The sequence below is a fragment of the Trichosurus vulpecula genome, chromosome 3 (assembly GCF_011100635.1).
Source record: "Trichosurus vulpecula isolate mTriVul1 chromosome 3, mTriVul1.pri, whole genome shotgun sequence".
Taxonomy (NCBI): domain Eukaryota; kingdom Metazoa; phylum Chordata; class Mammalia; order Diprotodontia; family Phalangeridae; genus Trichosurus; species Trichosurus vulpecula.
The window spans coordinates 266,108,325-266,134,745 of NC_050575.1; the positions used below are offsets into that span (position 1 = coordinate 266,108,325).

At 37.3% G+C, this 26,421-nt stretch overlaps 1 protein-coding gene across 1 annotated transcript in view; it reads left to right on the plus strand.

Moving 5' to 3' along the window:
- ANKEF1 (ankyrin repeat and EF-hand domain containing 1) overlaps window positions 1–19,486 on the plus strand; it is a 37,401-nt gene extending 17,915 nt beyond the window's left edge. Inside the window, exons 5-9 of the mRNA XM_036752627.1 lie at window positions 2,973–3,795; window positions 7,485–7,711; window positions 9,637–9,803; window positions 12,215–12,352; window positions 19,328–19,486. Of these exons, the coding sequence (XP_036608522.1) occupies window positions 2,973–3,795; window positions 7,485–7,711; window positions 9,637–9,803; window positions 12,215–12,352; window positions 19,328–19,486 (1,514 nt within the window). The remainder of the gene's footprint in view (window positions 1–2,972; window positions 3,796–7,484; window positions 7,712–9,636; window positions 9,804–12,214; window positions 12,353–19,327) is intronic.
- The last annotated feature ends 6,935 nt before the right edge of the window (window positions 19,487–26,421 follow it).

Genomic DNA, 26,421 nt, shown 5'->3' on the forward strand with positions numbered 1-26,421 from the left:
GAGAATCAGCAAAATCAATAAATGCGTTGAGAATATCCATCCAAAAATACATGTAATTTTCCACTCTTGTGGACTTTTCACCTCTGTTAAAGGAGTGAATGGAGGTGTTTTCTCTTATCACTACTTTGGGGGTCATGTTTATTCTTTGTAATTTGCAGCATTTACTTTTGATTGTTTTGTGGTGGTTTTTCTTTCTTTTACATTGTTGTAGTCTTGTAGATTGGTTTCTAGTTGCTTACTTCAATCTGTATCAATTCATATAAGTCTTTCTATGATATTCCATATTTAGCATATTTGTCATTGCTTACAACACAGCGATATACCATTACATTCATACACCGCAATTTGTTTATCATTCCTTAGTACATGGGTATCTGCTTTGTTTCCAGTTCTTTGCAATCATAAAAAAATGTTGTTACAAATGTTGTATTTAGAAATTTTCTTCTTATCAATGAATTCATTAGATTTTAGGCCTACTACTGGAATTTCTGGGTCCAAATATATGGACATCATAATTACTTTATTTGCATAATTCCAAATTGTTTTCCAAAATGGTTGTACTGATTCACATATCTACCAACAATGCACTTGTATGCCTATATTCCTACAACTCCTCCAAAATAGATAATTCCCATGTTTTTTTCACTGGGGAATGGCTTGTAATTTTATGTATTTCTAATTATTTTCTATATACCTTGGTTAGCGAAATTTTATCTGAGAAATTTGTCACGATGATTTTTATTCCCATTAAATTCTCTTGCACTAGGTGAATTAAGTTTAAGAGATTCCTTTTTAATTTCATGTCAAAGTTATTTGTCTTTTGCAATTGCTTCTTTCCCATGTTTCGTTAAGAATACATCTTTTACCCATAGTTGAGAAATAAATATGATCTACTTCTCTTATTTTTAATGATATGATGCTTAATATCCAGGTCCTGCCTGAATCCATTTTAATTTATTGTGGAATAATATATAAGGTGTCGATCTAAGCCTAATTTCTGGCAAATTGCTTTCCAGTTTTCCCAGAAGTTCCACAGCTTTTTCCTAGTAGCTGGTCAGGAACTTATAGATCATCCAATTCCACTTGTGGAGGAAACTGTGACTCAGAAAACAAATTATTTATCTTATGCCTTTCCTTTGTGGCATCATCAATATTAGAGGAACCAAGTTCTTAACTTTCAGCTCAGCTCCCTTTCTACCACGTCACAGCTTTTCTCTCTCTTACACTGGATTCATTGCCTTCAATGTAAAGTAATTTTTATGCTACAGTAGCTTTTTAGCATCAATACATATAGCATGTTTTCACCAATACATATAGCATGCCATTTTGACTTAATAAATGGATTTTCTGAAGTACTAAGGCTTAATTTCACCACCTGGTAATCAACCGTGTAAGATATGCCACTCCACTTTGGCTAGACAAGTCCTCAATTTCAGCTATATCATCCATCTTCAGGTCCATACTTCAAACTTTTCTAGCTTTCATAGGGCCTACTAGAGCAAATTCTTCAAAAACCCATGGTCACATCCATGCCATGATACATATCAATGAGTCTTTAGTGGAATTTCTTTTTCCAAAGAAGTGAAGCCACGATTCCGATACATAGATATTTTTTTCCGAAATATTTTTGTTTACTGTCACAAACTATTTCTCAGTTCATGACTTTTTAATTTACCGTCTTGGAGAAAAGCATTCTTGAAAAATGAAATGTGGGGAAAATCCCTCTTCTCCCATTCTTTTTGTGATATGTCCTCCTTCCTTCCCCCATCCCAGCTGGTTTCTCTGGTCAAAGGCTACAAAGTTCCAAAGTTCATTGCAATAGTCTCCTAATTGGTTTGTCCCCTTTCTAATCCATCTTCCACATAGGTGCCTAACTGATTTTTCCGAAAAGTGAGTCTGAACAAGGTATTCCCTACTCGATAAGCTATAATAGCTTTCTATTATCTATAAATGTCTCTTGGCATTTCAACCTTATTATACATCATTCCTCTCTATACACAGTACAGACCAACCAAACTCTCCTTGATATTTCTTCCATATGACATGGCAACTTCTGTCTTCAAATCTTTGTACTGGTTGTCCCCAGTGCCTAGAAAGCTCTCCTTTCTTTCCTCTATTTATTTTCTTTGAGTGCCACCTTCTACATGAGATGTTTCCTCATCCTCCCCAGTGGCTAGTGCCCTAACCTTTCCCTAGAGCTACCTTGTACCCATTTGTATCTATTTTGTATACACCAATGTTCATGTTGTCTTGCTGGCTAGACTATGAGCTCCCTGAAGGCAGAGACTTCTCCCTTTTATCTTTATATTCAGAGTGCCTAGCTCAGCACTTGACACATAGTAGCTATCTCATACATGCTTGCTGATTGATTGCTGTTTGAGGTCCAGTGTTTAAGAAAAATATGCTATATTAAGTTAGAATTGTAGCAGTTTGCTCTGATTTTCTTTAACTTTTTATGACCTTAGTTAATCCCATCCCAAAGCCTCATCTTGGCGTGGAGGTGCTTGTGTTCCCAAAGACCATCCCTGTCCTACAAAATTGGAAAGCCTTCAGGAATGAAGGACTTAGATATATGCTCTGACGACTTGCTAGCTGAGTTCAAAGAGATGCCCATCACCAGGTTGGTGGAAGGGTGTTGAATGTTTGTTATCACAACAATTCAAAGAGGCTATTTACTAAGGCATAGAGAGGTTCTGATCTGAGTCAGAGAAGGGATTTCCTATGCTGTTGAAATACTGTTTCAATTCTATAAGAACTGAAATATGTATCATTCTATTTCTAATTAATCTTTTCCTATGTATATGTCCTCAATACTGTAGAAATACCATTATGATGTTAGACAGAATTATAAATATAAACATGCAATAATTGCTTGAATAGCATTACAGATATGTTTTGTAGTGCTTGTAGAACAAAAAGAAATCATGCTAGTCTTTTCCCCAATTAGTAAAGAAATGTGTGGGTTTTTTTAGGATGTGACCTAAAATGGAAGAACTTAGATCACAAGACACCAAGAAATGTTGCTAAAGAAGGTGGCTTCAAGGCAGCATCCAAAGAAATACGCAAAGCTGAGCGAATTGACAAAAAACTATCCAAGCCTGGAGTGCATAATCCAAATCCACCCTGGGCAGTTAGATTACATGACTGGTCTTATGAACATGAAAAAGAATTGCGAGATGCCTTTGCTTCTGTGGATCGTGGTGATGGAACTTTAACTAAAGAGGATTTTGTGATGGTGCTTGAGGAAATGCAATCATTAGCAAGCACAGAAGAGCTAGTTGCTCTCGCTCAGCGTCATGAAAAGAGCCGAGGAGCAGGTGTTAACGTTAATGAATTCTTTAAAGGGACCAAATATTTGCAAAAGGCCTTTGTGCTGGGATCCTATGGACCCAAGAAAAAGAAGAAGGGAAAGGGCAGGAGGGGCAAGAAAGGCAAGTTTGTCCTTCCTCTTCCAGTCTGCTATATTCCTGACCATGTATTTCCACGCCGAAAGGAGGGTGGGCCACCTTACTATATGATTGAAACTTACCACAACATTACAGACTGCAATAGATTTAATCGAGATTTTCCACCCAGACATCCCATTCAGGATGATTCTTCCTGGTATGTTGATGACCCTGGAAAAATGTACTGCAATATTAATTACATCACCAAAAGTGGAGATTTGGCATCCCTGAAAAAAGCATTTGAAGCAGGAATACCAGTAGATATGAAGGACAGCTTTTATAAAACTCCATTAATGGCTGCATGTGAATGTGGAAACATAGACGCTGTGAAATTTCTTCTTGAAAGGGGGTATGTTACTTTGTTTAGTGAAACGTTTTCTGGCCATCATTCTTCAAGATCAAAAGAAATTGTGATAAAGATTAGGGTATCAATAATTCCACTCTAGAATTTGACTAATTTCCCTGAAAGCATCCTGTTTTTCAGTTCTAACTCCCTGCTGGACCTCCTCTGGGTAGCTGACTAAATTCATGAGTACAAGAGATCGCTTCAGATCCTTTTGCTCTCTGAAGATCGAGAGAGCCTCCAAAGCCAAAGGAGAATTTAGTTGTGGACTTCTTTTGTGATAAATAGGTAGTCTGTGGTTTACTGTGCTTTGAAACAGTAGACCCACAGCACTCTGGTGAAGGAATACTGCTTGTTGGAAAGACCCATTCCTCACCCCACCCCCAGCCTAAGGTTCCATGTAGCAGTAAGCAGGTCAAAGAGCTAAGCCATCAGGTTTCCAGACCACCCCCAAACTAGTTAGCCAGTAGTTAAATATCAGGACCACTCAATGGTATGGGGAAGCCCCTTCTGGAGATGTCTTTTTTTTTTGAGACACTCCAGTCAATTCGGACAAGAGGTGGACTATGTTTTCTCTCTCTCTCTCTCTAAAGCACATTTTTGTCCTTTCAAAATAGTCCCTCCCTTCTTTTTACTTGAATGAAACGACATTATCCTTGCTAACTCCCAACATAATTTTTCCATTTCAAAGATGCTACTAGAGTAAGAAGCAGGGTCCTTAGGATCCTGCTTTATCTTCCTGGGGAGATAAAAGGAGAGGGGTGGGAAAGTGTGTGTGTAGTAACGTATAGTAAAAAGAATACTGGATTTAGATTCAGAGAACCTGGGTTCAAATTCTGACTCTTCTAGTTACTAGCAGCATGACCTTTGTGACATATTCTGAGGTTGAACTAGATGATCTTTCAGGGGGTCCTTTCCAGCTCTAAAGCTTATGACAATCTGATATGAAGTTGAAAAGACAACCCTCTCTCAGACATTCTTTGGTGTGTGGAATTAATAGGCAGGCCAGAGTAATGACAATAATTATGTTTATCCATTCCACACTTAGGAATACATACTATATACATATATATATATATATATGTATGTATGTGTGTATATATATATATACACACATACATACATATATACACATATATATACACACACACATATATATATATATATATATATATATATATATATATATATATATATATATAGACTAATTGCTATGTTTTCTGCCAGGTAATTTTGGGAACTAAAAGTATATGAAGTCCCCGACACCCACTTATAGAGTACAGGAGACCACTTTCCACTCCTCCTGGTTGTCCTGCTGAGCTGAAGAGGCATCAATTATAGATAGTGATGGATTATTTGTTGTCCAAAGTTAAGTTCCTAGAGGTTCATCACAAGGCTAGCTCTAGAATAATGACTTTGGGGTACACAGCAACTCTAAAATATCTATCTGCTGTATTCTAGGAAAACTGTGATCTGTGTCAGTGGTGGGAGAATCCATATTCACAGAATCACAGCTCCTTGAAGTACTGAAATAAGTATTTTTGGAAAATAAAATTTATTCATGCCCTATCTGCCTCACAGCTGTATTGTGAGACTCAGATGATGGAACAAACATGAAAGAGCTTTGGAAAAAATAATAGTCGTGTGCCATTGATGAAACAGGTAAAGGACTGCATGTGGAGGCAGGAAGGTCTGAGTTCAAATCCTCCCTCATACTCTAATTAGCTGTGTGGTCCTCATCACTTACCCTCTTTTAGTCTCAGTTTCCTCATCTAAAAACTGACGTACCTCACAGGGCTGTTGTGAGAATAATGCCAGCTCATATGTGTAAAGCACTTTAAAAACTGGAAAGCCTTAAAGCCTCATGAGAATGTTGGCTGCTATGATCTTTGCTTTAAACCCTTCATATATTTAACTTTTGTAACTAAAATGCTACAATTAATAAACACATAAATATTCAGATATGTTTATTAATGAGTTAATTTTAGTGGAGAATCGCTTCATTGCAGATAAAGTGTAATCTGTTTAACTGACCTTTATGAGAGATTGCAGATTTAAAACTGAAATATCATGCTTAGGAGTAGACATAATGAAGAATTGGGGTTTTTTTTGAAGAATTATTTTTTAAAAGTAGTAGTGTGCTTTTTCCTCCATTCACGGAAGAAGCACTTTATTGAGCGCCTACTGTGTACCCTTCACCATGCTTACTTCTCAGTCAGGGGCTTGGTGAAGGCCAGGCCCACTCAGGGAAAATATTAGAAAACTATGTACGAAATAAACAGAGTAACAAATTCAAATCAGGCCAGTTTCTGCATGAAACCGCCGCCCCAACAGTTCCTCTTGCTAGCTCGCTCCTTTTTGTGAATCTTGGCCCTCATTCCAGCAAAAAACAAAGCCACGTAGTAGAGAAAACCCTGCCCTTGGATTCCAGAGCTCAGAAATGAATCCTGGCCTTTCCACCCATTTGCCCAGTGACCTTGAGAAAGTCAGCCTTTCCATCCTTGAGTCTGTCTTCCCTTGTTTAAAATGTATCGCCTACGCCGTAGGGTTGTCGTAAGCATCCAATGAGCTTATGTCTATAAAGCACTTGGAAAACGCTAAAAGTAGAATGTAAAATAAAAGTTTAAAAAAAAAATAAAATAAAAGTAGTAGTGTGCAAGAAAAAATAAAATTGGATTATTCCTATTGTGGATTTACCATGAGCTCTGATTTACATCTTCATCTTTATATGTATGTGTATACACATATGTAAACGTCAAAATGAATGTATATATTTGCATTCACATGGATATTTATTTAGATATTTGCACATGGAGTGTATCATATGCATATATGTATGTGTATATGCACATCCATGCATGGAAACCTACATACATGAAGCAATTAGAGGCAATATGGTGAGGTAAAAAGAAACACTGACTTCAAAGGCAAAGTAACGAGTTCTAGTCATGACTTGAAGACTTACTGGGTTCAAGACTAAGAACAAATCTTTTAATCTCTCTGACCCTTACTTTCTTTATCATATAATGGGGATAATAATATTTGTTTTGCTTGCCAGTTTGGGATTGTAAGGAAAGTACTTCACAAATTATAAAATATTATATAAACACAAGCTGTTGCTATTTTATCATGTAAAAATCTTGAGAATAAAGACAAAGGCAAAGAAAATAAAAATTAAAAGTAGGTTATAGTACAGAATATTTAAAAATCATAATGGAAATTAAAAGTCCATCAAAATCTGTGGCAAGTTATTTCACTTTAATCACAACTTTCCTAGTTTGAAGAAGTTTCATAGAAGTTGGATGAAATAATGTTGTTATTGTTCAATCATTTTAGTCATTTCTGACTCTCCTTGACCCCCTTTGGGGTTTTCTTAGCAAAGATACTGGAGTGGTTTACCATTTCCTTCTCCAGGTCATTTTACAGATGAGGAACTGAGGCAAATAGGTTAAATGACTTGCCCAGGGTCACACAGCTAGTAAGTGTCTGAGGCTGGATTTAAACTTAGGTCTTCCTGACTCCAGGCCCAGTGCTCAATCCACACTACCACCTTGCTGCCTCAGATGAAATAATACTATCTTGAATGTTCATCTCAAATTTAACTTTAAAGAAAAGTAACTTGAAAGCCATTGCCTAACCATTAACCATGGTACCATTAACCAGTACCATTAACTAATGCAACTTTTTTTTAATAGGGCCAATGTTAATGAAACGGATAATTTCCTATGGACTCCACTCCATCATGCATGCCATGCAGGTCAACAGGATATTGTTGAACTCCTTGTACAGAACGGAGCCATTATAGATGCACCTTCAATCAACAACTCAACACCTTTAATGAGAGCCGTTGAAAGCTGTAGACTGGATACTGTACAATACTTAATTGAATTAGGTGCTAAATTTCAGGCTACAAACAGAAAAGGTATGTTGGAGAAATGAATTTGGAATTAGAGTTAGCCAATAGTATTCAAGACATCTAGTATTTTATTGCTATACAGCTACACTTCTGCAACATCTTGGCCATGGCTGCAAACATGATCACATGAAATTTCTAGCTTCATCTTATAATCTGTAAGAAGTGGATACTAAAGTTTCAGTGGCCTCCAGTTTCCTCCTAAAGGGTGATAAAGGATCGACTTGAGTAGGGGCCATTGTTGGCTCTAAGAATCCAAGGGAAGGCCACCTGAGGTATTCTACACCACAAATGAATGTAAATCAGAATTTAGGGCCGATTCTTTTAGAGTTTCTTGGAAACAAACGCCACATGATAAATCTAAAATGCTATTACTCCAGATCTTTATGTATGTGAGGGAATTAATAACTTCCCAAGCATAGAGAGAATAAAAGAAACTAACTTTTGTTTAGATGAATTGTTGGCTAGTTACTGATAGTCTTTGTAACCTCTGTTAAGCTCTATAAAACCGTCACAGAAGAGGCAGTGCAATGCTGAGTCAGCAGTTGGATGACCAGCATAGTCATCGAATACATTCAGTCATCTCCATTTCAAACACGCGCACACACACACACACACACACACTTCTACCCCAAACTCTGTAACTATGTAGCACTATTCATGTTAGGGAAGTATATCAGTAAGGCAAGATTCGTGACCTCGAGGATGACCACAAACATGCCTGAATGGTTTGGACTTCACGAATTATAGAATTCCTGGATAGAAGGCAGAGGAAGTATAACATTTATTTAGACACGAGAGAATCTGATCCCAGGACCAGTAATTCCAATTCCATATAGTAGCAATAATATTCCAAAACCAGTAAGCCCACCTCAATATAGCAACAAGGAAATTGTAACACAGTATTATAGCAAGGAGCCAAGTCATCCTGTAACCTTCCCCCCTGCTGTTTACGGCCTTCCCGTAAACAGTCACTCACGAATCCTAACTCTCTGCTCAGGTCTCTCTCCTGCAGTTCTGTAGATTCCAAGTTCTGCTCCTTCTCCTTGGGCTGAATTTCGATTCCTGTAGTTCTCACTAGCTCAGTGTCCTCTTGATGTCTGCTTCTGAATCTTGCCCCTCTCAGTTCCCCTGCTCCTAATTCTGATGCTTTCAGTTCTGGGCTCTCTTTTTATACTATCCTAGCCAGCATCTGATTGACTAGAACTCAGCGCACATCCCATTGGCTCTGGTCTTAGCAACTCCCTTAGGGCTCTGAGGGCTTCACACCCACATAGGCTTAACTAGCAAAAGGGTGTGGGCCTGGGGCCTCACATCTAGTTAGTGAAAGGGTGTGGGCCTGCCTGTAATCAGGCCTCCCTTTGTTGGCCACACCTGAGGCCTATTCAGTGGGTGGGAAAGATCTTTCACTGATTGGCCTTACAGGAAGTCTTCATGATTTACTGGAAAAGGCACTGGATTTGGAGTCAGAAGATACATTTAGATTCCAACTCTTAGACTATTGGCAAGTGACTTGACCTCTCTTCTCCTTACTTGGTTTCTTCACCTGTGAAATGAAGTACTAAATTACCTCTAAAGTGGCACCCACCTTCAATATCCCATGATTCTTTGGGAGAGGGCAGCAACCATACTTACAAGGTACAGAGCGTGTAACATATCAATATTTATGGCCGCCATTTTGGAGATACCTCATCAAAGAAAGGTCAGAAAAAGTTAAAGAAAAAGGAGGGGAGGAAGGAATAGAGCTAGTTGTTATAATGATGCCAATAAGTGGCATTTAAAATGTATCTTAATTTTAGTAAGCTCAAATAGCAATGCAGTGTAGTAGAAAGAGATCCTGAGTGAAGAGGAGTGATCATTCAGATTACCACACACACACACACACACACACACACACACACACTCCGCCTTGACTGCTATCATTTTTTAAACAGGACATAATGCTTTGGATATTGCCAAAGCCTATGCTGACTACAAAATAATTGACTATATCCAAGAGAAGATGGACCGTTTGCCAAAAGCAGTAGAAGGGAAAGGAAAGGGGAAACAAAAGCCACCTCCTAAACCTGCAACTCCAGTTGGTGAAGTTAATAAAGAAGAGGTAAGAAAAAAAATGTACAAGTTAAGTGACTTGTCACCCTAGGAGAATTTGTACAGCATTAAAATACTCTTTATACAATGCTTAAGAAATAGTATACGTAATGAAAATTTATAATTGTATTGATAGTAGAACAAATAAAAACATGTCCAGCTTAAGAATGAAGCATTACAGGGCAGCTAGGTGGCACAGTGGATAGAGGGAAAGATCTGGGCCTAGAGTTAGGAGGACTTGAGTTCTAATCTGGCCTCAGACACTTGACACTTACTAGCCATGTGACCCTGGGTAAGTCACTTAACCCCCATTGCCTTGTCAAAAAAAGAAAAGAAAAAAAAGAACAAAGCATTGCTGGAAATCCTCAGGGCAAACAGAAACTGTACTTATAGCTAGATCTTTATACCTAAAATGGAGAAAATAATACTGGCATTTACCATTCTCCTAAGATTATTTGAGAAAGCTTTTTTTTTTGTAAAAACTTTAAATGTGAGATATTATTAATATCCATCCATTTTGCCCTCTAACAAGGTAAATGTTAACTGGTGAAAGATTCTAACATATTTTTTAATATGGTAGAATTAACTAGTGTATTTTTTTAAATCCACCTTGAATTCTAAAATTGTCAAACTAAATATCAACATGGTTCAAGAAAAAAGGAAGGCATTCTTATCAGGAATCACCAAAAGGATTATATTTCTTCTTTTAGTCCTGTAATGTCTCAATGCTTCTCTAAGATACATCGATACTATTCCACTGAACCTGAACTCTTGGGTCAAGAGGTATGCCACTCTAGTACACAGCAACTCTCAACATTACATTACCACACTAAGAGTTGGGTCATTAATTAATGAGTAATTGTCAACTTGGTGTGATGCTTCTACTGGAGTGCAACATAAATCTATCAGTCTATTCATGTACTGTTTAACATAGTTATTCATGGCATCAGGAACCAAAAAGATCTGGGGCAGGCTTGAACAAATAAGTTTATATTTGATAGAAAACAAATGTAAAGTCCCAGGCTTGGTTTAAGAAATCAACTTCACAAATACAAAGTGGGTCACACTTCATGTGAAGATCTAGGATTTTAGTGAACTTAATATGAGTCAATAATATGGTATGATAACCAAAATAAGCTAAGCAATCTTCCTTAAGAGAAGCTTAGAGTTTTAAAAAATGGTTGGCTATAATCATGCTGTTCCTTGCTTTAGTCAAATGACATCTGGAACATTATTATTACGAACCACATCTGAAACGTCATACTAAGTTCTTAATGCCAATTTTGGGAATGAGACTGGCAAAGCTGGAGTATATAAGGAAGAGAGGGGCTACTAAGGTGATGAGGGGACTATAGAAACCATCCCTTATGAGGAAATAAAGAGACTTCTGGGGGACGTAGTACCTATAACTGTCAAGTATAAAAGGAGTGACTCCATAGGAGCAATAAAAGGAAGTCAAAAAGAGGCAGATTTCAGCCTAATGTAATTTTATTTAAAAAATCCTTACAATTAGAAATTGGAATTCAGTACAAAATTAGAATGAGTCCCTTCAGGATGTGTGCATGTTTCTTTTTATGGAAGGTCTTCAAGCAAAGGCTGGATGACCCCTTGTTCTGGTGTTCCCAAGAAGAGAGGGTGGGCTTGGATTTGATGGCTGCTAAGGTCCCTTCCTTCTACCTGAGATGCTGTGCTTTGGTGACAGTTTAGTGTCATGCTTGCCTTGGTAACCTGGACAACAGAATGTTTTATATTCCCTCCCCCCCTGCAGTATTCCTACTGGGAATAGGTCAAATTTACTACCCATCTAGTTCTGAGTCACCAGAAAAGTTCGTGCTGAAAATTTCCCCTTGGAAAACCAGTGAAGAGTTGAAGATGATGGGTATTTCTACCACTGTGATTGGCAGAGGAAGTACAGCATTTGTTTTCAACAAAGGGGACTGTTAGGGGGTGGTAGGAAATAGGAATGTTTCCCTGGAAGTCCTGGCTGCCTCAGCATGAAAAGGAATGAGGGGGAATCTTGGTGTAAGACTGAAACAGTTAAACTGAGAGCCGCAGTGATAATGACTCCAATATAGTAGGTGACAGGTCCGTGTCATATGCTAATGTAATTTTCAGTACATAGCCAACCTTCCAACCAATGAGAAAGCACCTGGTCACAAAAGACTAGAGTAAAGCCTTTATGTGAAATGGCTCTAGCTGCAACAAGTTAAAGACAAAGCCAGCTTTTCCCAAATTTGTGCAAAACCTCTGAACTGGAGCCATTTCAGCTTGGATTGGAATTTTTACTTATTAACAGTGGAATGAAATGGTATATAAATTTATTTCTTGCTTTAGAATAGAGCCCAGCATATTGCAAAAAAAGCTACAAAACATAGAAAAATAATTTTCTATAACTAATAACTTTTTGGGATTAAATTTCAGGAGCCACTTCCACCAGTTTATGATATCCCACCCATAAAGGAAGTAAAAGCACCCGTTAAGGATAATGTTGTTCACCTCAATTCCCTGATTACCAGTGGATTTACAAAGAAAGTTAACATCACATTCATACCACGGAAAGTAAGTACTTTGGCAGAAGTTAAATATTATTTTATAATTTCAAACCATAGTTTTTTCAAGTGCTCTTGAAATAACATGTGTATTGATTAAAATATTATATGGTTTATATAACCCTCATTGGTTTAATTTCTAACCTGCTAAGATGCTTAAAGTTATCACTAATCATTTTAACATAGATCTACTAATCTGTTCCCTCAGATCATAATTCTTTTGTAAATTTTGAGAGTTAGTGTACTTGCTCTTGTGAAAAATATAATCCAGAGGAAAGTGAAGATCCTGAATCTCTGCAGCTAACCAATATTTAAATTGTAACCTTCAGGCTATCTGTAAATAGCACCCCCAAAAATCCCGATGGCTAACTGGATTTTCTGCTTTTCTTCCAAATATTTTGATGTTGAAAAAGATGAGCTTTTTATGTTTCCAGTGCTATCACTTCCACTACTTTGCTATGTGCTGTCAGTTAATTTCTTGATGACAAAGCTTCCATATGTATGTATGTATGAATGTATGTATGTTCTTAATACATATATTACTATTATTTAAAAATTAATAATGTTAAAATAATTTTTAAAACCATATTTTTAAGTTTCAAAGGAACTGTAGTTTATTGTTAAAATGGAAGAGATGGTAGAATGAGAGATAGGAACTGGTATTTATAATATTCTTTGAAGTATTTACCTTTGTTGTTTTATTTCACGATGAGCACTCTCAGTACTGGCAGTATTTCATTCCATATATTTCCCTGTACAAGCTTTTAAAGTTTCTTCAGATGCTATCATAGATATTTGAAACTATCTTTGTTATATGCAATTAATTAGTATAGTCTGTTGATCCATCTTTTGTTGATTCCCTGCGATGCTCTCCACAGCTTCAAGGTTTGGCCCTTTCCCTTAAGTCCTGCACCCCATCCACCATCTCACTCTTAGTAGGTGACCTCACTCCTATTTTACTGAAAAGTCCAGAAGTATAGGAGCTAGAAGAGAAAGGAACTTGGAGAGGGAACTTCAAGACATAGAGATGTTTAGTGACTTGACCAAGATTATACAAGTACTAAGTGCCAGGATTTAAATGCAGGTCTGTTGACTCTAAATGTAGCACTTTCTGATGGACAGTGCAGTTTCCATATTGAGACCAAAGTAATCCTGTAGGCATCCTTATCTACTCTTGTCTTCAGTTCAGCACCTCTTGGTCTTCTCACAATTCTCAGAGAAAGAGTTGTCTTTTGTTCCTTCTGAAGGTAATCTTTTCCTGTCTAATAATTTGTTCAAGAATTCAATCAACAAGCATTTATTAAAGTTTCTTTCTGCCTGGCTGCTTAGGTACTAGTGATACAAAGACATAAATTAAATAATCCTTTCCCTTAAGGATATGTATTCATCTTGCTAATTCCTATAGAACTTATAGGAATTAGCAAGATGTGTATATACACAAAAGTATATAGAAAATAAATACAAGGTAAATTCTTTGAGGAAAGTCCCCAACAGTTTTAGAGGATCAGGAAAGGCTACAAAATTGGAGATATTTGGTTTGAGCTTTGAAGAAAACTTAGTTCATTGTGGTCCTTCGTTCTTGAAGAGGACCAAAATGACATCACTATGTCATAGTCAGGTTACAGCGTACCCAACTGTGGATGGGCGCAAATAGTCCATATGAACATTTGGGGCGGATTCTCTAAGTTTGTGCATCTCGTGTTTCTTTTGAGCTACTTCGATTCTGCTTTGCTCAGAGAGCACAGTGCCTTCTTTGATGCAGGTATACCATGCTGGGAGGTCATTTGCCAGTGTCTCCTTTGTCACACAATCAATTCCAAAGTTCTTCAGAGAGACCTTGAACTTAGTATTTTTTTTAATTTTTTTTAAAATTTATTTATTTAACATATTTGGTTTTCAGCATTGATTTTCACAACAGCTTGAATTACAAATTTTCTCCCCATTTCTACCCTCCCCCCCACTCCAAGATGGCATATATTCTGGTTGCCCTGTTCCCCAGTCAGCCTTCCCCTCTATCACCCCCCTCCCCTCTCATCCCCTTTTCCCTTCCTTTCTTGTAGGGCAAGATAAATTTCTATGCCCCATTGCCTGTGTATCTTATTTTTTAGTTGCATGCAAAAACTTTTTTTTTGTTGTTTTTGAACATCTGTTTTTAAAACTTTGAGTTTCAAATTCTCTCCCCTCTTCCCTTCCCACCCACCCTCCCTAAGAAGTCGAGCACTTCAACCTAGGCCACGCATGTATCATTATGTATAACCCTTCCACAATACTCATATTGTGAAAGTCTAACTACATTTTGCTCCTTCCCAACCCATCCGGCTTTATTGAATTTTCTCCCTTGACCCTGTCCCCTTTCCAAAGTGTTTGTTTTGATTACCTCCCCCCCATCTGCCCTCCCCTCCATCATCCCCCCCTCTTTTATTTTTTTTTTATCTTCCTCCCTCTTCTTTCCTGTGGGGTAAGATACCCAACTGAGTATGTATGGTATTCCCTCCTCAGGCCAAATCTGATGAGAGCAAGGTTCACTCATTCCCCCCTCACCTGCCCTCTCCCCTCCTCCCACAGAATTGCTTCCTCTTGCCACCTTTATGCGAGATAATCCACCCCATTCTATCTCTCCCTATCTCCCTCTCTCATTATGTTGCTCTCTCATCCCTTAATTTCATTTTATTTCTTTTAGATATCTTCCCTTCATCTTCAGCTCACCCTGTGTCTGCTCTTTCTCTTTTACATGCATATATATATGTATATACATATATAAAAACACACATATATATACCTACATACACATGCATACATATACACATAGATACATACATACATACACATTCACTTATACATATATATAAACATATATACATGCATATTCCCTTCAACTACCCTAATACTGAGGTCTCATGAATCATACACATCATCTTTCCATGTAGAAATGTAAACAAAACAGTTCAACTTTAGTAAGTTCCTTGCAATTTCCGTTTCTTGGTTACCTTTTCATGCTTCTCTTGATTCTTGTGTTTGAAAGTCAAATTTTCTATTCAGTCCTGGTCTTTTCACTGAGAAAGCTTGAAAGTCCTCTATTTTATTGAAAATCCATATTTTGCCTTGGAACATGATACTCAGTTTTGCTGGGTAGGTGATTCTAGGTTTTAATCCTAGCTCCATTGACCTCCGGAATATCGCATTCCAAGCCCTTCGATCTCTTAATGTAGAAGCTGCCAGATCTTGGGTTATTCTGATTGGGTTTCCACAATACTCAAATTGTTTCTTTCTGGCTGCTTGCAGGATTTTCTCCTTGACCTGGGAGCTCTGGAATTTGGTGACAATATTCCTAGGAGATTTCTTTTTGGGATCTATTTGAGGAGGTGATCGATGGATTCTTTCAATTTCTATTTTGCCCTGTGGCTCTAGAATATCAGGGCAGTTCTCCTTGATAATTTCTTGAAAGATGGTATCTAGGCTCTTTTTTTGATCATGGCTTTCAGGTAGTCCAATAATTTTTAAATTCTCTCTCCTGGATCTATTTTCCAGGTCAGTGGTTTTTCCAAGGAGATATTTCACATTGTCTTCCATTTTTTCATTCCTTTGGTTCTGTTTTATAATATCCTGATTTCTCATAAAGTCACTAGCTTCCACTTGCTCCAATCTAATTTTTAAAGTAGTATTTTCTTCAGTGGTGTGGACCTCCTTTTTGGACCTCCTTTTCCATTTGGCTAATTCTGCCTTTCAAGGCATTCTTCTCCTCATTGGCTTTTTGGAGCTCTTTTGCCATTTGCGTTAGTCTATTTCTTAAGGTGTTGTTTTCTTCAGTGTATTTTTCAGTATTTTTTGGGGTCTCCTTTAGCAAGTCATTGACTTGTTTTTCATGGTTTTCTCGCATCCTTGTCATTTCTCTTCCCAATTTTTTCTCTACTTCTCTAATTTCCTTTCCGTAATCCTTTTTGATCTCTTCCATGGCCTGGGACCAGTTCATGTTTTTCTTGGAGGTTTCTGTTGTAGGCTCTTTGACTTTATTAATTTCTTCTGTCTGTATGTTTTGGTCATCTTTGTCAGCAAAGAAAGAATGCAAAGTCTGAGACTGAATCTCGGTGCATTTTCGCTGCCTGGCCATATTCCCAGCCAACTAACTTGACCCTTGAGTTTTTCAGTGGGGTACGACTGCTTGTAGATTACAGAGTTATATGTTCCACGTTTGGGGGGGAGGTGCCAGCTCTGCCACACCAGCACTGCTCCTTCCCCAAGAACCCCCAACCCGAACTGGGCTTAGATCTTCGGCAGGCTGTGCACCCCTGCTCTGATCCGCCACTTAATTCCTCCCACCAGGTGGGCCTGGAGCCGGAAGTAACAACAGCTGTAGCTGCCCCACCTCCGCTGCCCCCGGGGCTGGAAGCCAAACCGCGAACTCCTTCCACTCCCGCAGCTTTTCCCACTAACCTTCTCCGCAGTCTTTGGTGTTTGTGGGTTGAGAAGTCTCGTAACTGCCGCAGCTCACTGAATCAGGGCGCTAGGGCCCCCTTCGCCCAGCTTCTGGTCTGGATGGTCCACGCCGCTCAGGCTGGGCTCTGCTCCACTCCGTTCCCAGCTCCCAGCTCCCAGCTCCGAGCTCCGTGTGGGATAGACCTCACCCAGAGACCATCCAGGCTGTCCTGGGCTGGAGCCCTGCTTCCCTCTGCTGTTTTCTGGGTTCTGCCATTCTAGAATTGGTTCAGAGCCATTTTTTATAAGTTTTTGGAGGGTCTCGGTACGGAGCTCACATTATTTCCTGCTTACCAGCCGCCATCTTGGCTCCGTCCCCCTGAACTTAGTATTCTAAGAGGCAAAGGTAAAGAAGAAGGTGAATTCCAAACTTGGAAGACACTATGCAAAGGCACAGAAATGGGAGATTTTGTCATCCTATATTTAGTTTACCCTTTCTTCTCTACTACTTACAATCTCATCTTTTTCCAGTAATATCTTGTATTCTGCCTTTATATGTGCATAGTTTCCTCCATTTGGGGGAAAAAACAAACATTTTAATTGTCTCACCCTACAGAATCCTTATACAGTAGTATGTACAATATTAGCATCTACAATATGTATAATAGTTTTGTTTTTCTTTGCTTTCAGTGTAAATTCAAAAGTCCCTTATCGCTCTAATCTTTGTGAGTATGCTTCTTAAAACAAGTGGTTTTTTCATTTTCTTCATCACTCATTCATTTCCTCTAACACCCTTTTCAATTTGACTTCTACAGCACACACTCCTCTGAAAAACCCTTATAAGCATTAATTCATGGACTCCTTCTTAATCCAGTGGTCTTAATTTTCATTTTTCTTAATCTTATTTTGACATTTGACATTTTGACCATTCTTTCCTTCTTGAAATTTTTCTTTCTCCTTTTTTCCACTCTAACCACTCCATCTCCATGTTTGCTGGTTCTTTTTTCCACTTCTACAGAAAGCCTTTTGGGCTTCTTCCAAGGCCATCTTTGGCCTTCTGTATTTTTTTCTGCTCTATGTTTCTTTCCTTTGGAGAGCTCACTTATTCTCCAAACTTCAACTATCACCTCTATACTCACAATCTTCAAATTTGCCTTTCTAGGCCTGACTCTCTCCCTAAAATTCTAATCCTCTCTTTTGCTACAGTTTATTCTGATGTTGCGCTGTCACTTCAATTGAAACTCAGTTGTCACCCCAAAATTGAACTCACAGTCTACTCTAAACCAGCTTTCATTCTAAATTTTTATTAGCAGTTCTTTGAATCCTTTGTTTCTAAGGATATCTTTGAACTCCTTTCTTCCATCTGTAATGGACAACAAGTGACACTGAGTCCTGTGATTCAGTCTTCCTCTTTAAATTTCTCTTATTCCCACTGCAAATATTCTAGTATAATATTTTGTTACTTCATGCCTGAACTACTCGAACTAGCCCATCTTGACTGAAAATGGCAGGGAATTCATTTAGAATAAAAGAGCTCTTCCCAATGTCCATCACAGAGCATTGAGGCCAAAATTTCCTTCATCTCTGCATAACGCTTGCTTTGACTACAGCTGTGAGTAATCTCCAGAATTTAGTCCTGGTGCCACAAAGGAAGCAGAGAATGCATCCCCTGTCTCCTCTTTTGTCCTTTCATTTTCCTTTTGTTCCATTCTAAATCTTAGATATCTGAACCAGGGGCCACTATACCACTATAGGGAGCTAGTAGGGGGGAATTTGGAAAGGGAGGCAACATGGCGTGGCAGTAGGGGAAGAATACTGTATGACCTTTGGCTTCTGCTCCTCTCCCAATCAGCTGTTTCCTTATTTGTATAATGCAGATAATAATACCCATCTTGCTTATCTCACAATGCTGATGTGAGGATCAGAAAGCACAGTGTATCTAAAGTGCTTTGTTACTAGTTGTGAAGCATGATATTAATTGTCAGATATGCTATTATTATAATCTTGTTCTCACCTTTTTTGGAAAGGTGAGATAGAAATAGTCCAAGAACAAGTTGTTATCCTGATGTTATGCTGATAATATCCTGATATCTTCTTTTCATATTTCATATTTTGTGGACTGTTGCACAGGTGGTTAAAATGTCTGCTTTTCAGAAGTGAAAATGAGAGCATTCGGTTGTGCCCTCATCTGTAACTCACTGAAATCATCATCAGTACAACTCCAGGAGGACAGTTCATTACATTCCCACACAGTTTGGGTTTCTTCGGTTAGGTCTCCCTACTTTAAAATTATTATTGTTGTCTTGTTATTCATTTAAGTTTAGATGCGTAAATTAATGATGCCTAGAGTGTCTTGCCTAAAGGAAGCACTTAATAAATGTTTGTTGGTTGGTGCTGGAAGAGCCCATTATCACAAAAGCACTAGTAGAACATTTTAAAAAAAAGATAAAACTCATTTGAAAGTGAATGTGGATACTTTAATCTTCCTAATTTCACTATATCCAAAATTGTTCTGATCTCAGTGTTGTTTCCTTTTAGGCATGCTGTAATGATTCCTTACTTTTCTTTTCAGCTCTGGAGCCCTGAAGCTACAACTGCAGAATTAGTCAAGAAAAGAGAAATGCGGCGTGAGCGTTTCACTTATGAGGTGGACTTTGAAGACTTCATGATGCCGTTTCAAAAGAACTTCACTGAAAAAGCTCGAGCCATGGAAGCCTCTATGGTTTCCTAAAGTACTTCAGTCTGTCTTTGGTAAATGCCTTCAGTAGCAGCAATGGGAATTTAAAGAAGTTAGATGTTTCTACAAAGCCAAATCATGTCACTTTAATTTTAAGCTTCAGATTACAAATGAGAGCAAATAACCTTTAACAGCCATAAATATTCTGTACTGTAGAAGAACCATGTTATTTTTTTCAGTGAATCATTTTTTACAGCTAGTTAGATTTTTTATATAATTTAAATCGATGGTTTTGTATGTAAAATATATTTATCCATATGGCATATCATTGTGATAATGATGATAATAATTATGATAATCAATAAATATTTGTTACGCACCTACCATATGCCAGGTGCTGTGCTAAGTGCTGGGGATATAAAAAGAGGTAAAGGATAGTCCCTACCCTCAAGGAACTTATAATCTAATGAAGAAGACAGCATACAAGTGAATATATACAAAGTAAGCTATACACAGGATAAATAGGAAATAATTAACAAAAGGAAGGTACTGGAATTAAAAGCATCTAGAGAAGGCTTCCTTTAGAAGGTGTGACTTGGGGAGGGGAGGGGGACTTAAAGGAAACCAAGGAGTAAACACAAAGCACGATTGTTCAGAAGTTTTCATATTTATGCATAGATACTCTTGGGAGAAGCTTCCACCACTTATCTTCAAAGGGTTTTTTCTTCCCCAATCCTACCCACTTGCCAACCTCAGACAAATTAATAAAAGTTAATATTTATATAACACTGTGATATTTTTCAAAGCTCTTTTATATATATATATATATATATATATATATATATATATATATATATATATATATATATCATCTGATCATTATCACAATCACTTTATTATCTCAATTTTCCAGTTGAGGAAAATAAGACCAATGAAGGTTAAAAGACTTGTTAGTGAGTGTCTTGAGTCAGTATTTGAACTAAGGCCATCCTTACTCCAAGGTATACTGTACCATCTAGCTGCCCTAAAGAAATCTGACTTTTTTTTCCTTTTGGCTTTCTTTCACATTTAAGTGCTCACCTTCTTCCATCCTCCACTCCCCGCTCAAGAAAGGGGTTAGTTCAAATACCAGAACTATCAGCTCAAGGAGAAAATATTACAAGCAACCAGAAAGAAACAATTCAAATATTAAGGAGTCATAGTCAGGATTACACAGGAATTAGCTGCTTCAACATTAAAGGATCTGAGGGCTTGGAATATGGTATTCCAGAAGGTTAAAGAGCTTGGATTACAACCAAGAATCAACTACACAGCAAAATTGAGCTTAAACTTTCAGGGGAAAAGATGGATACTCAATGAAATTGGGGATTTTCAAACTTCCTTGATGAAAAGATCAGAGCTGAACAAAAAATTTAATCTTCAAATACAAGACTCAAGAGAAGCATAAAAAGGTAAACAGGAATGAAAAAAAATATAGGATTCAATAAGGTTAAACTGTTTCTACCCCTACATGGGAAGATGATACTTTAACTCTTGAGAACTGCATCTCTATTAGGGCAATTAGAAGGAATTTACTTAAAAAGAGTATGTGGGCATAAGTTGATTTTGATGTAATGACCAAAGAAAAATAATTACAGGGTCAAAAAAAGGGTTGTCCTGGGAGAAGAGGAAAGGGAGGGCTAGAATGGGATAAATTATATCATGTGAAAGACGTATTAGAGTTGAGAGAAAGAAGGGAGTGAGTGAGCATTGTTTCAACCTTATTCATTGGATTTAGCTTGAAGAGGGATTAACATACTCATGAAATAGAGGGATCAAATCTATCTTACCTTATAGGGAAGTAAGAGGGGAAAGGGGAAAGAAAGGGGGAGCTGTTAAAGGTGGGAAAGCAGTAGGAGGGGAAAAGGGAAAGAAAAAGAGAGCTGATAGAAGAGAGGGCTGATTAGGGGAGGCAGTGGTAAGAAGCAAAACACTGGTGAGGAGGGAGGGACAAGGTGAAAGGAGAGAGAAAAGTATAAAAGGGGAAAATAGGATGGAGGGAAATATACAGTTACTAATCATAATTGTGAATATAAATGGGATGAATTCTCCCATAAAGTGAAAGTGAATAGCAGAGTAGATTAAAAATCAGAATCCTTCAGGTTTTTTTGTTTTGTTTTGTTTTTTTACAAGAAACACATTTGAAGCAGAGAGAAACATACAGAGTAAAGGTAAAAGGCTGGAGAAGAATATATTGTGCTTCAGCTGGGGTAGCAATCCTGATCTCAGATTTTGCAAAAGCCAAAATAGATCTAATTAAAAGAGAAAAGGAATGAAACTATATCTTGCTAAAAGGTACCATAGACAATGAAGTAATATCATATATGCACCAAGTGGTATAGCATCAGATTCTTAGAGAAGTTATATGAGTTACAGGAAGAAATAGACAGCAAAATTATACTAGTGGGGTACTTCATCCTTCCCCTCTCAAAATAGATATATCTAACCACAAAATAAACAAGAAACAAGTTTAAGGAGGTGAATAGAATTTTTAAAAAGTTAGATATGATAGGCTACTAGAAAAAAACTGAACAGAGATAGAAAGGAATATGCCTTTTTACAGCATGGTACCTACATGTATAGGTACATGGAACATACATGTGTAAGTACATGGTACCTATAAAAAACTTGACCATGTAGTAGGGCATTAAAAACTTCACAATCAAATGCAGAAAGGCAGAAATATTGAATGCATCCTTTTCAGATCATGATGCAATAAAAATTACATATAATAAGGGGCCATGGAAAGATAGATTAAAAGTTAATTGGAAACTAAATAATCTAATTCTAAAGAATGAGTGGGTCAAATAATAAATCATAGAAACAATAATTTCATCAAAGAGAATGACAATAATGAGACAATATACCAAAATTTATGGAATGTGGCCAAAGCAATATTTAGGGGAAAATTTATAACTCCAAATGCTTATATAAATAAATTAGTGAAAGAGCAGCAGATCAATGAATTAGATATGCAATTTAAAAAGCTAGAAAAAGAATGAATTAAAAATCTCCAGACATTCTGAAAATCAAAGGTTAATAAAATTGAAAGTAAGAAAAGTATTGAGTTAATAAATAAAACTATGAGCTGGTTTTTTGGAGGGAAAAAATAGATAAACATTTGGTTAATTATATTTTAAAAAGAAAGAATAAAAGTAAATTTCCAGTATCAGAAATGAAAAGGGTGAATTCACAACCAATGAAGAGAACATTAAGGCAATACTCAGAAACTAGTTTACCCAACTGTATGCCAGTAATCTGACAATATAAATGAAATGGATGGATATTTACAAAAATATAAATTGCCCAGATTAACAGAAGCGAAAACAAAATAACACCATTTTAGAAAACGAAATTGAACAAGCCATCAGTGAGCTCCCTAAGAAAAAATCTTGGGGCAACAAGGTGGCTCAATGGATAGAGCACTGGCCCTGGAGTCAGGACTACCTGAGTTCAAATCCAGCCTCAGACATTTGTCACTTATTAGCTGTTTGACCCTGGGCAAGTCACTTACCTCGATTGCCTGGGAAAGAAAAAAGAAAATGAAAAGAAAGGAAAAATCTCCAGGGCTCGGTAGTTTTACAAGTGAATTCCACCAAACATTTAAAGAACAATTATTTCCAACATTATCACTCTTTGTAGATGATATGATGGTATACTTAGAGAATCCTACCGAATCAACTAAAAACTAGTTTAGCAGACACTGAATATAAAATAAACCCACATAAATCATCAGCATTTCTATATATTACCCACAAAGCCTAGCAGCAAGAGTTAGAAAGATAAATTCTATTTGAAATAACTGTAGACAATGTAAAATATTTAGGAGTTTACTTGCCAAGACAAACCTAGGAACTATATGAACACAATTACAAAACACTTTTCACACAAATAAAGTCAGATCTAAATAATTGAAAAACTATCAATTGCTCATGGATAGGCCAAGCTGATATAATAAAAATGAAAATTCTACCTAAATTGATTTACTCATTCACTGCCATACCAATCAAACTACCAATAAATTATAGAGCTAGAAAAAAATAATAAAATTCACCTGGAAGAGCAAAAGGTCAAGAATATCAAGGTAATTAATGAAAAAAATGCAAAGGATGGTGGCCTGGCCATACCAGATCTAAAACATATCAAAAAGCAGCAATCATCAAAACTACTTGGTAATGGCTAAGAAATATAGTGGTGGATTAGAGGGATGGGTTAGGTACGAAGCATGTAGTAGTAAATGACTATAGTAATCTACTGTTTGATGAACCCAATGACTCCAGTTTCTGGCATAAGAACTCATTATTTGACAAAAACTGCTGGGAAAGCTAGAAAATAGTATGGCAGAAATTAGGCATAGATTAACATCTCACACCACATACCAAAACAAGATCAAAATGGGTATATGATTTAGATGTAAATGGTGATACTATGAGCAAATTAGGAGAGCAAAGAATAGTTTACCTGTCAGATCTGTGGAGAAGGGGGAAGAATTTATGACCAAATAAGAGATAGAGAACATTGTTGTTGTGTTTGTCCTTCGTTTTTGAAGAGGACCATGACATGAGGGAAATTATGACATGACTTGCAGCTGACTTTGATTTGAGTGAGGGAGGGCTGTGCAAGGTCACCAGCCTCACTTTGACCAGATATTCATCGGGATGAGTGTAGATGATTGATTAAATTAAAAAGGGTTTGTACAAACAAAACCAATGTAACCAAGATTAGAAGGAAAGCAGAAAGATGAGAAACAATTTTTAAAGCAAGTGTTTCTGATGAAGGCCTCATTTCTCGAATATATAGAAGACTGCATCAAATTTGTAAGAATATATGTCATTCCTCAATTGGTAAATGGTCAAAGGTATGAACAGGCAGTTTTCAGATGACAAAATCAAAGCTATCTATAGTCATACAAAAAAATCCTCCAAATCACTATTGATTAGAGAAATGCAAAGTGAAACAACTCTGAGGTACAACTTCATACCTATTAGATTGGCTAATATGACAGAAAAGGAAAATGATAAATGTTGCACAAGATGTGGGAAAACTGGAACACTAATTCATTGTTAGTGGAATTGTAAACTGATCCAGCCATTCTGGAGAGCAATTTGGAACTATACCCAAAGGGCTATAAAACTGTGCATACCCTTAGATCCAGCGATATCATTACTAGGTCTATCCCAAAGAGATCATAAAAGGGGAAAGATCCCACACGTAGAAAAATATTTATAGCAGCTTTTCTGTGTGTGTAGTGGCAAAGCATTGGAAATTGAGGAAATGCCCATCAATTGGGGAATGGCTGAACAAGTTGTGATATATGAATGTAATAGAATACTGTTGCTTTATAAGAAATGATGAGCAGGCAGATTTCCGAAAAACCTGGAAAGACTTACTTGAGCTGATACTGAGTGAAATGAGCAGAACAAGGAGAACATTGTACACAGTAACAGCAACATTGTGTGATGATCAACTATGATTGACTTAGCTCTTTCCAGCATTACAGTGATTCAAGACAATTCCAAAAGATTCATGATGGAAAATTCTATCTACACTTCAGAGAAAGAACTACGGAGTATGAATGCAGATAGAAGCATATTATTTTCTCCTTTTTTTTCCTTTCCCTTGGTTTTTTTTCCCTTTTGTTCTGATTCTTTCACAACATGACTAATGTAGAAATATGTTTAATATGATTGTATCAGATTGTTTGCCATCTTGGGGAGGGGTCTGGGAGGAAGGGAGGGAGAAAAATTTGAAACTCAAAATCTTATAAAAATGAATGTTGAAAACTGTTTTACATGTAATTGGAAAAAGTAAAATACTATATACCAAAAAAGAAGAAGAAAGAGGCTTAGTTTCTCAGAGACCTTTAAAGGGGAAAATATTTGGGATTCTTTCATAACCACTAGGAGCAGAAAGATCATGGTTGGTGGGCCTGGGAACATTGGGTAGTAGTGGTACAGGATAATTCTTTTTTATTGACCCTGGAATCAGCACATGCTACATGCCAGAAGGTAATGACCAAGTCTTAGCTATCCTACTATAGATGACTGTGTACTATAATAAATATCAGTGACTGAACTTGAAGTAGTACTGCATTGTAGCCCTGATGTTCCTGGTGCTGCTTCAGTTCATCATCATCTCTTTATATTGAGAGAAACCCTCCATGAGGTGCAAAGATTTAGCTTTGCCGACTACTTGGACCAGATCATTTTGATCTGAGATGTGGTCCTTCCAAAGCAGGGAGGCAAAGTCTGGGATTTCTGGTCTTCATTCCCTTGGATTCACTCCTTCAAGATGTTACTACATTGCTTGTTATCTTTTGTTTTATTCTCTTTCTGATTTAGTTTTTCTTTTCCAGTGCACTTATGACAGGTTTCTCATGTTGCTGAGATTAGGGACAATAAGAGCCCTAAAACTATTTAAGTAGTAGATCTTCTAGAAGACTTTTAGGACCCTGAGCCCCAGGGCTGTGCTGTGTAAAAAGCAGTATTTCTTAAAGCCCTTCCATGTAGGTTGGGATTTCTTTTCCTAAGGCCCTACCGCACTTGTCTAATTTTACTTAAAAAGCATTGAAACTGACCTCAGGACTTGACTGACTCAAGGGACTAAGAGTCAGATCACCAACATAGCCTCCTGGTCACCTAACTAGAAAAACCAACATGTAAGTTGCCATGGTTCATCCCTGAGGCTTTGGATGGACAGATAAGAAATGTGACCAATACCTGGAGGTTGTACATAACTGAATCAATACTTTATCCTCAAGAGTATCATTACCCTACTCTAAATGTCCATCCTCTGCAATGGCAAAGTAAACTCTTTTTGTTAACCATTGGATAGGCCATATGCATGGCTCACTTCATTACAGTTTTAAGCCTGAGCTGTTGGCCTGATCTGAAGCAGATCTGGTCCATTATATTAGCATGTTTCTCTGAATTCAACATATTTGTAATTAA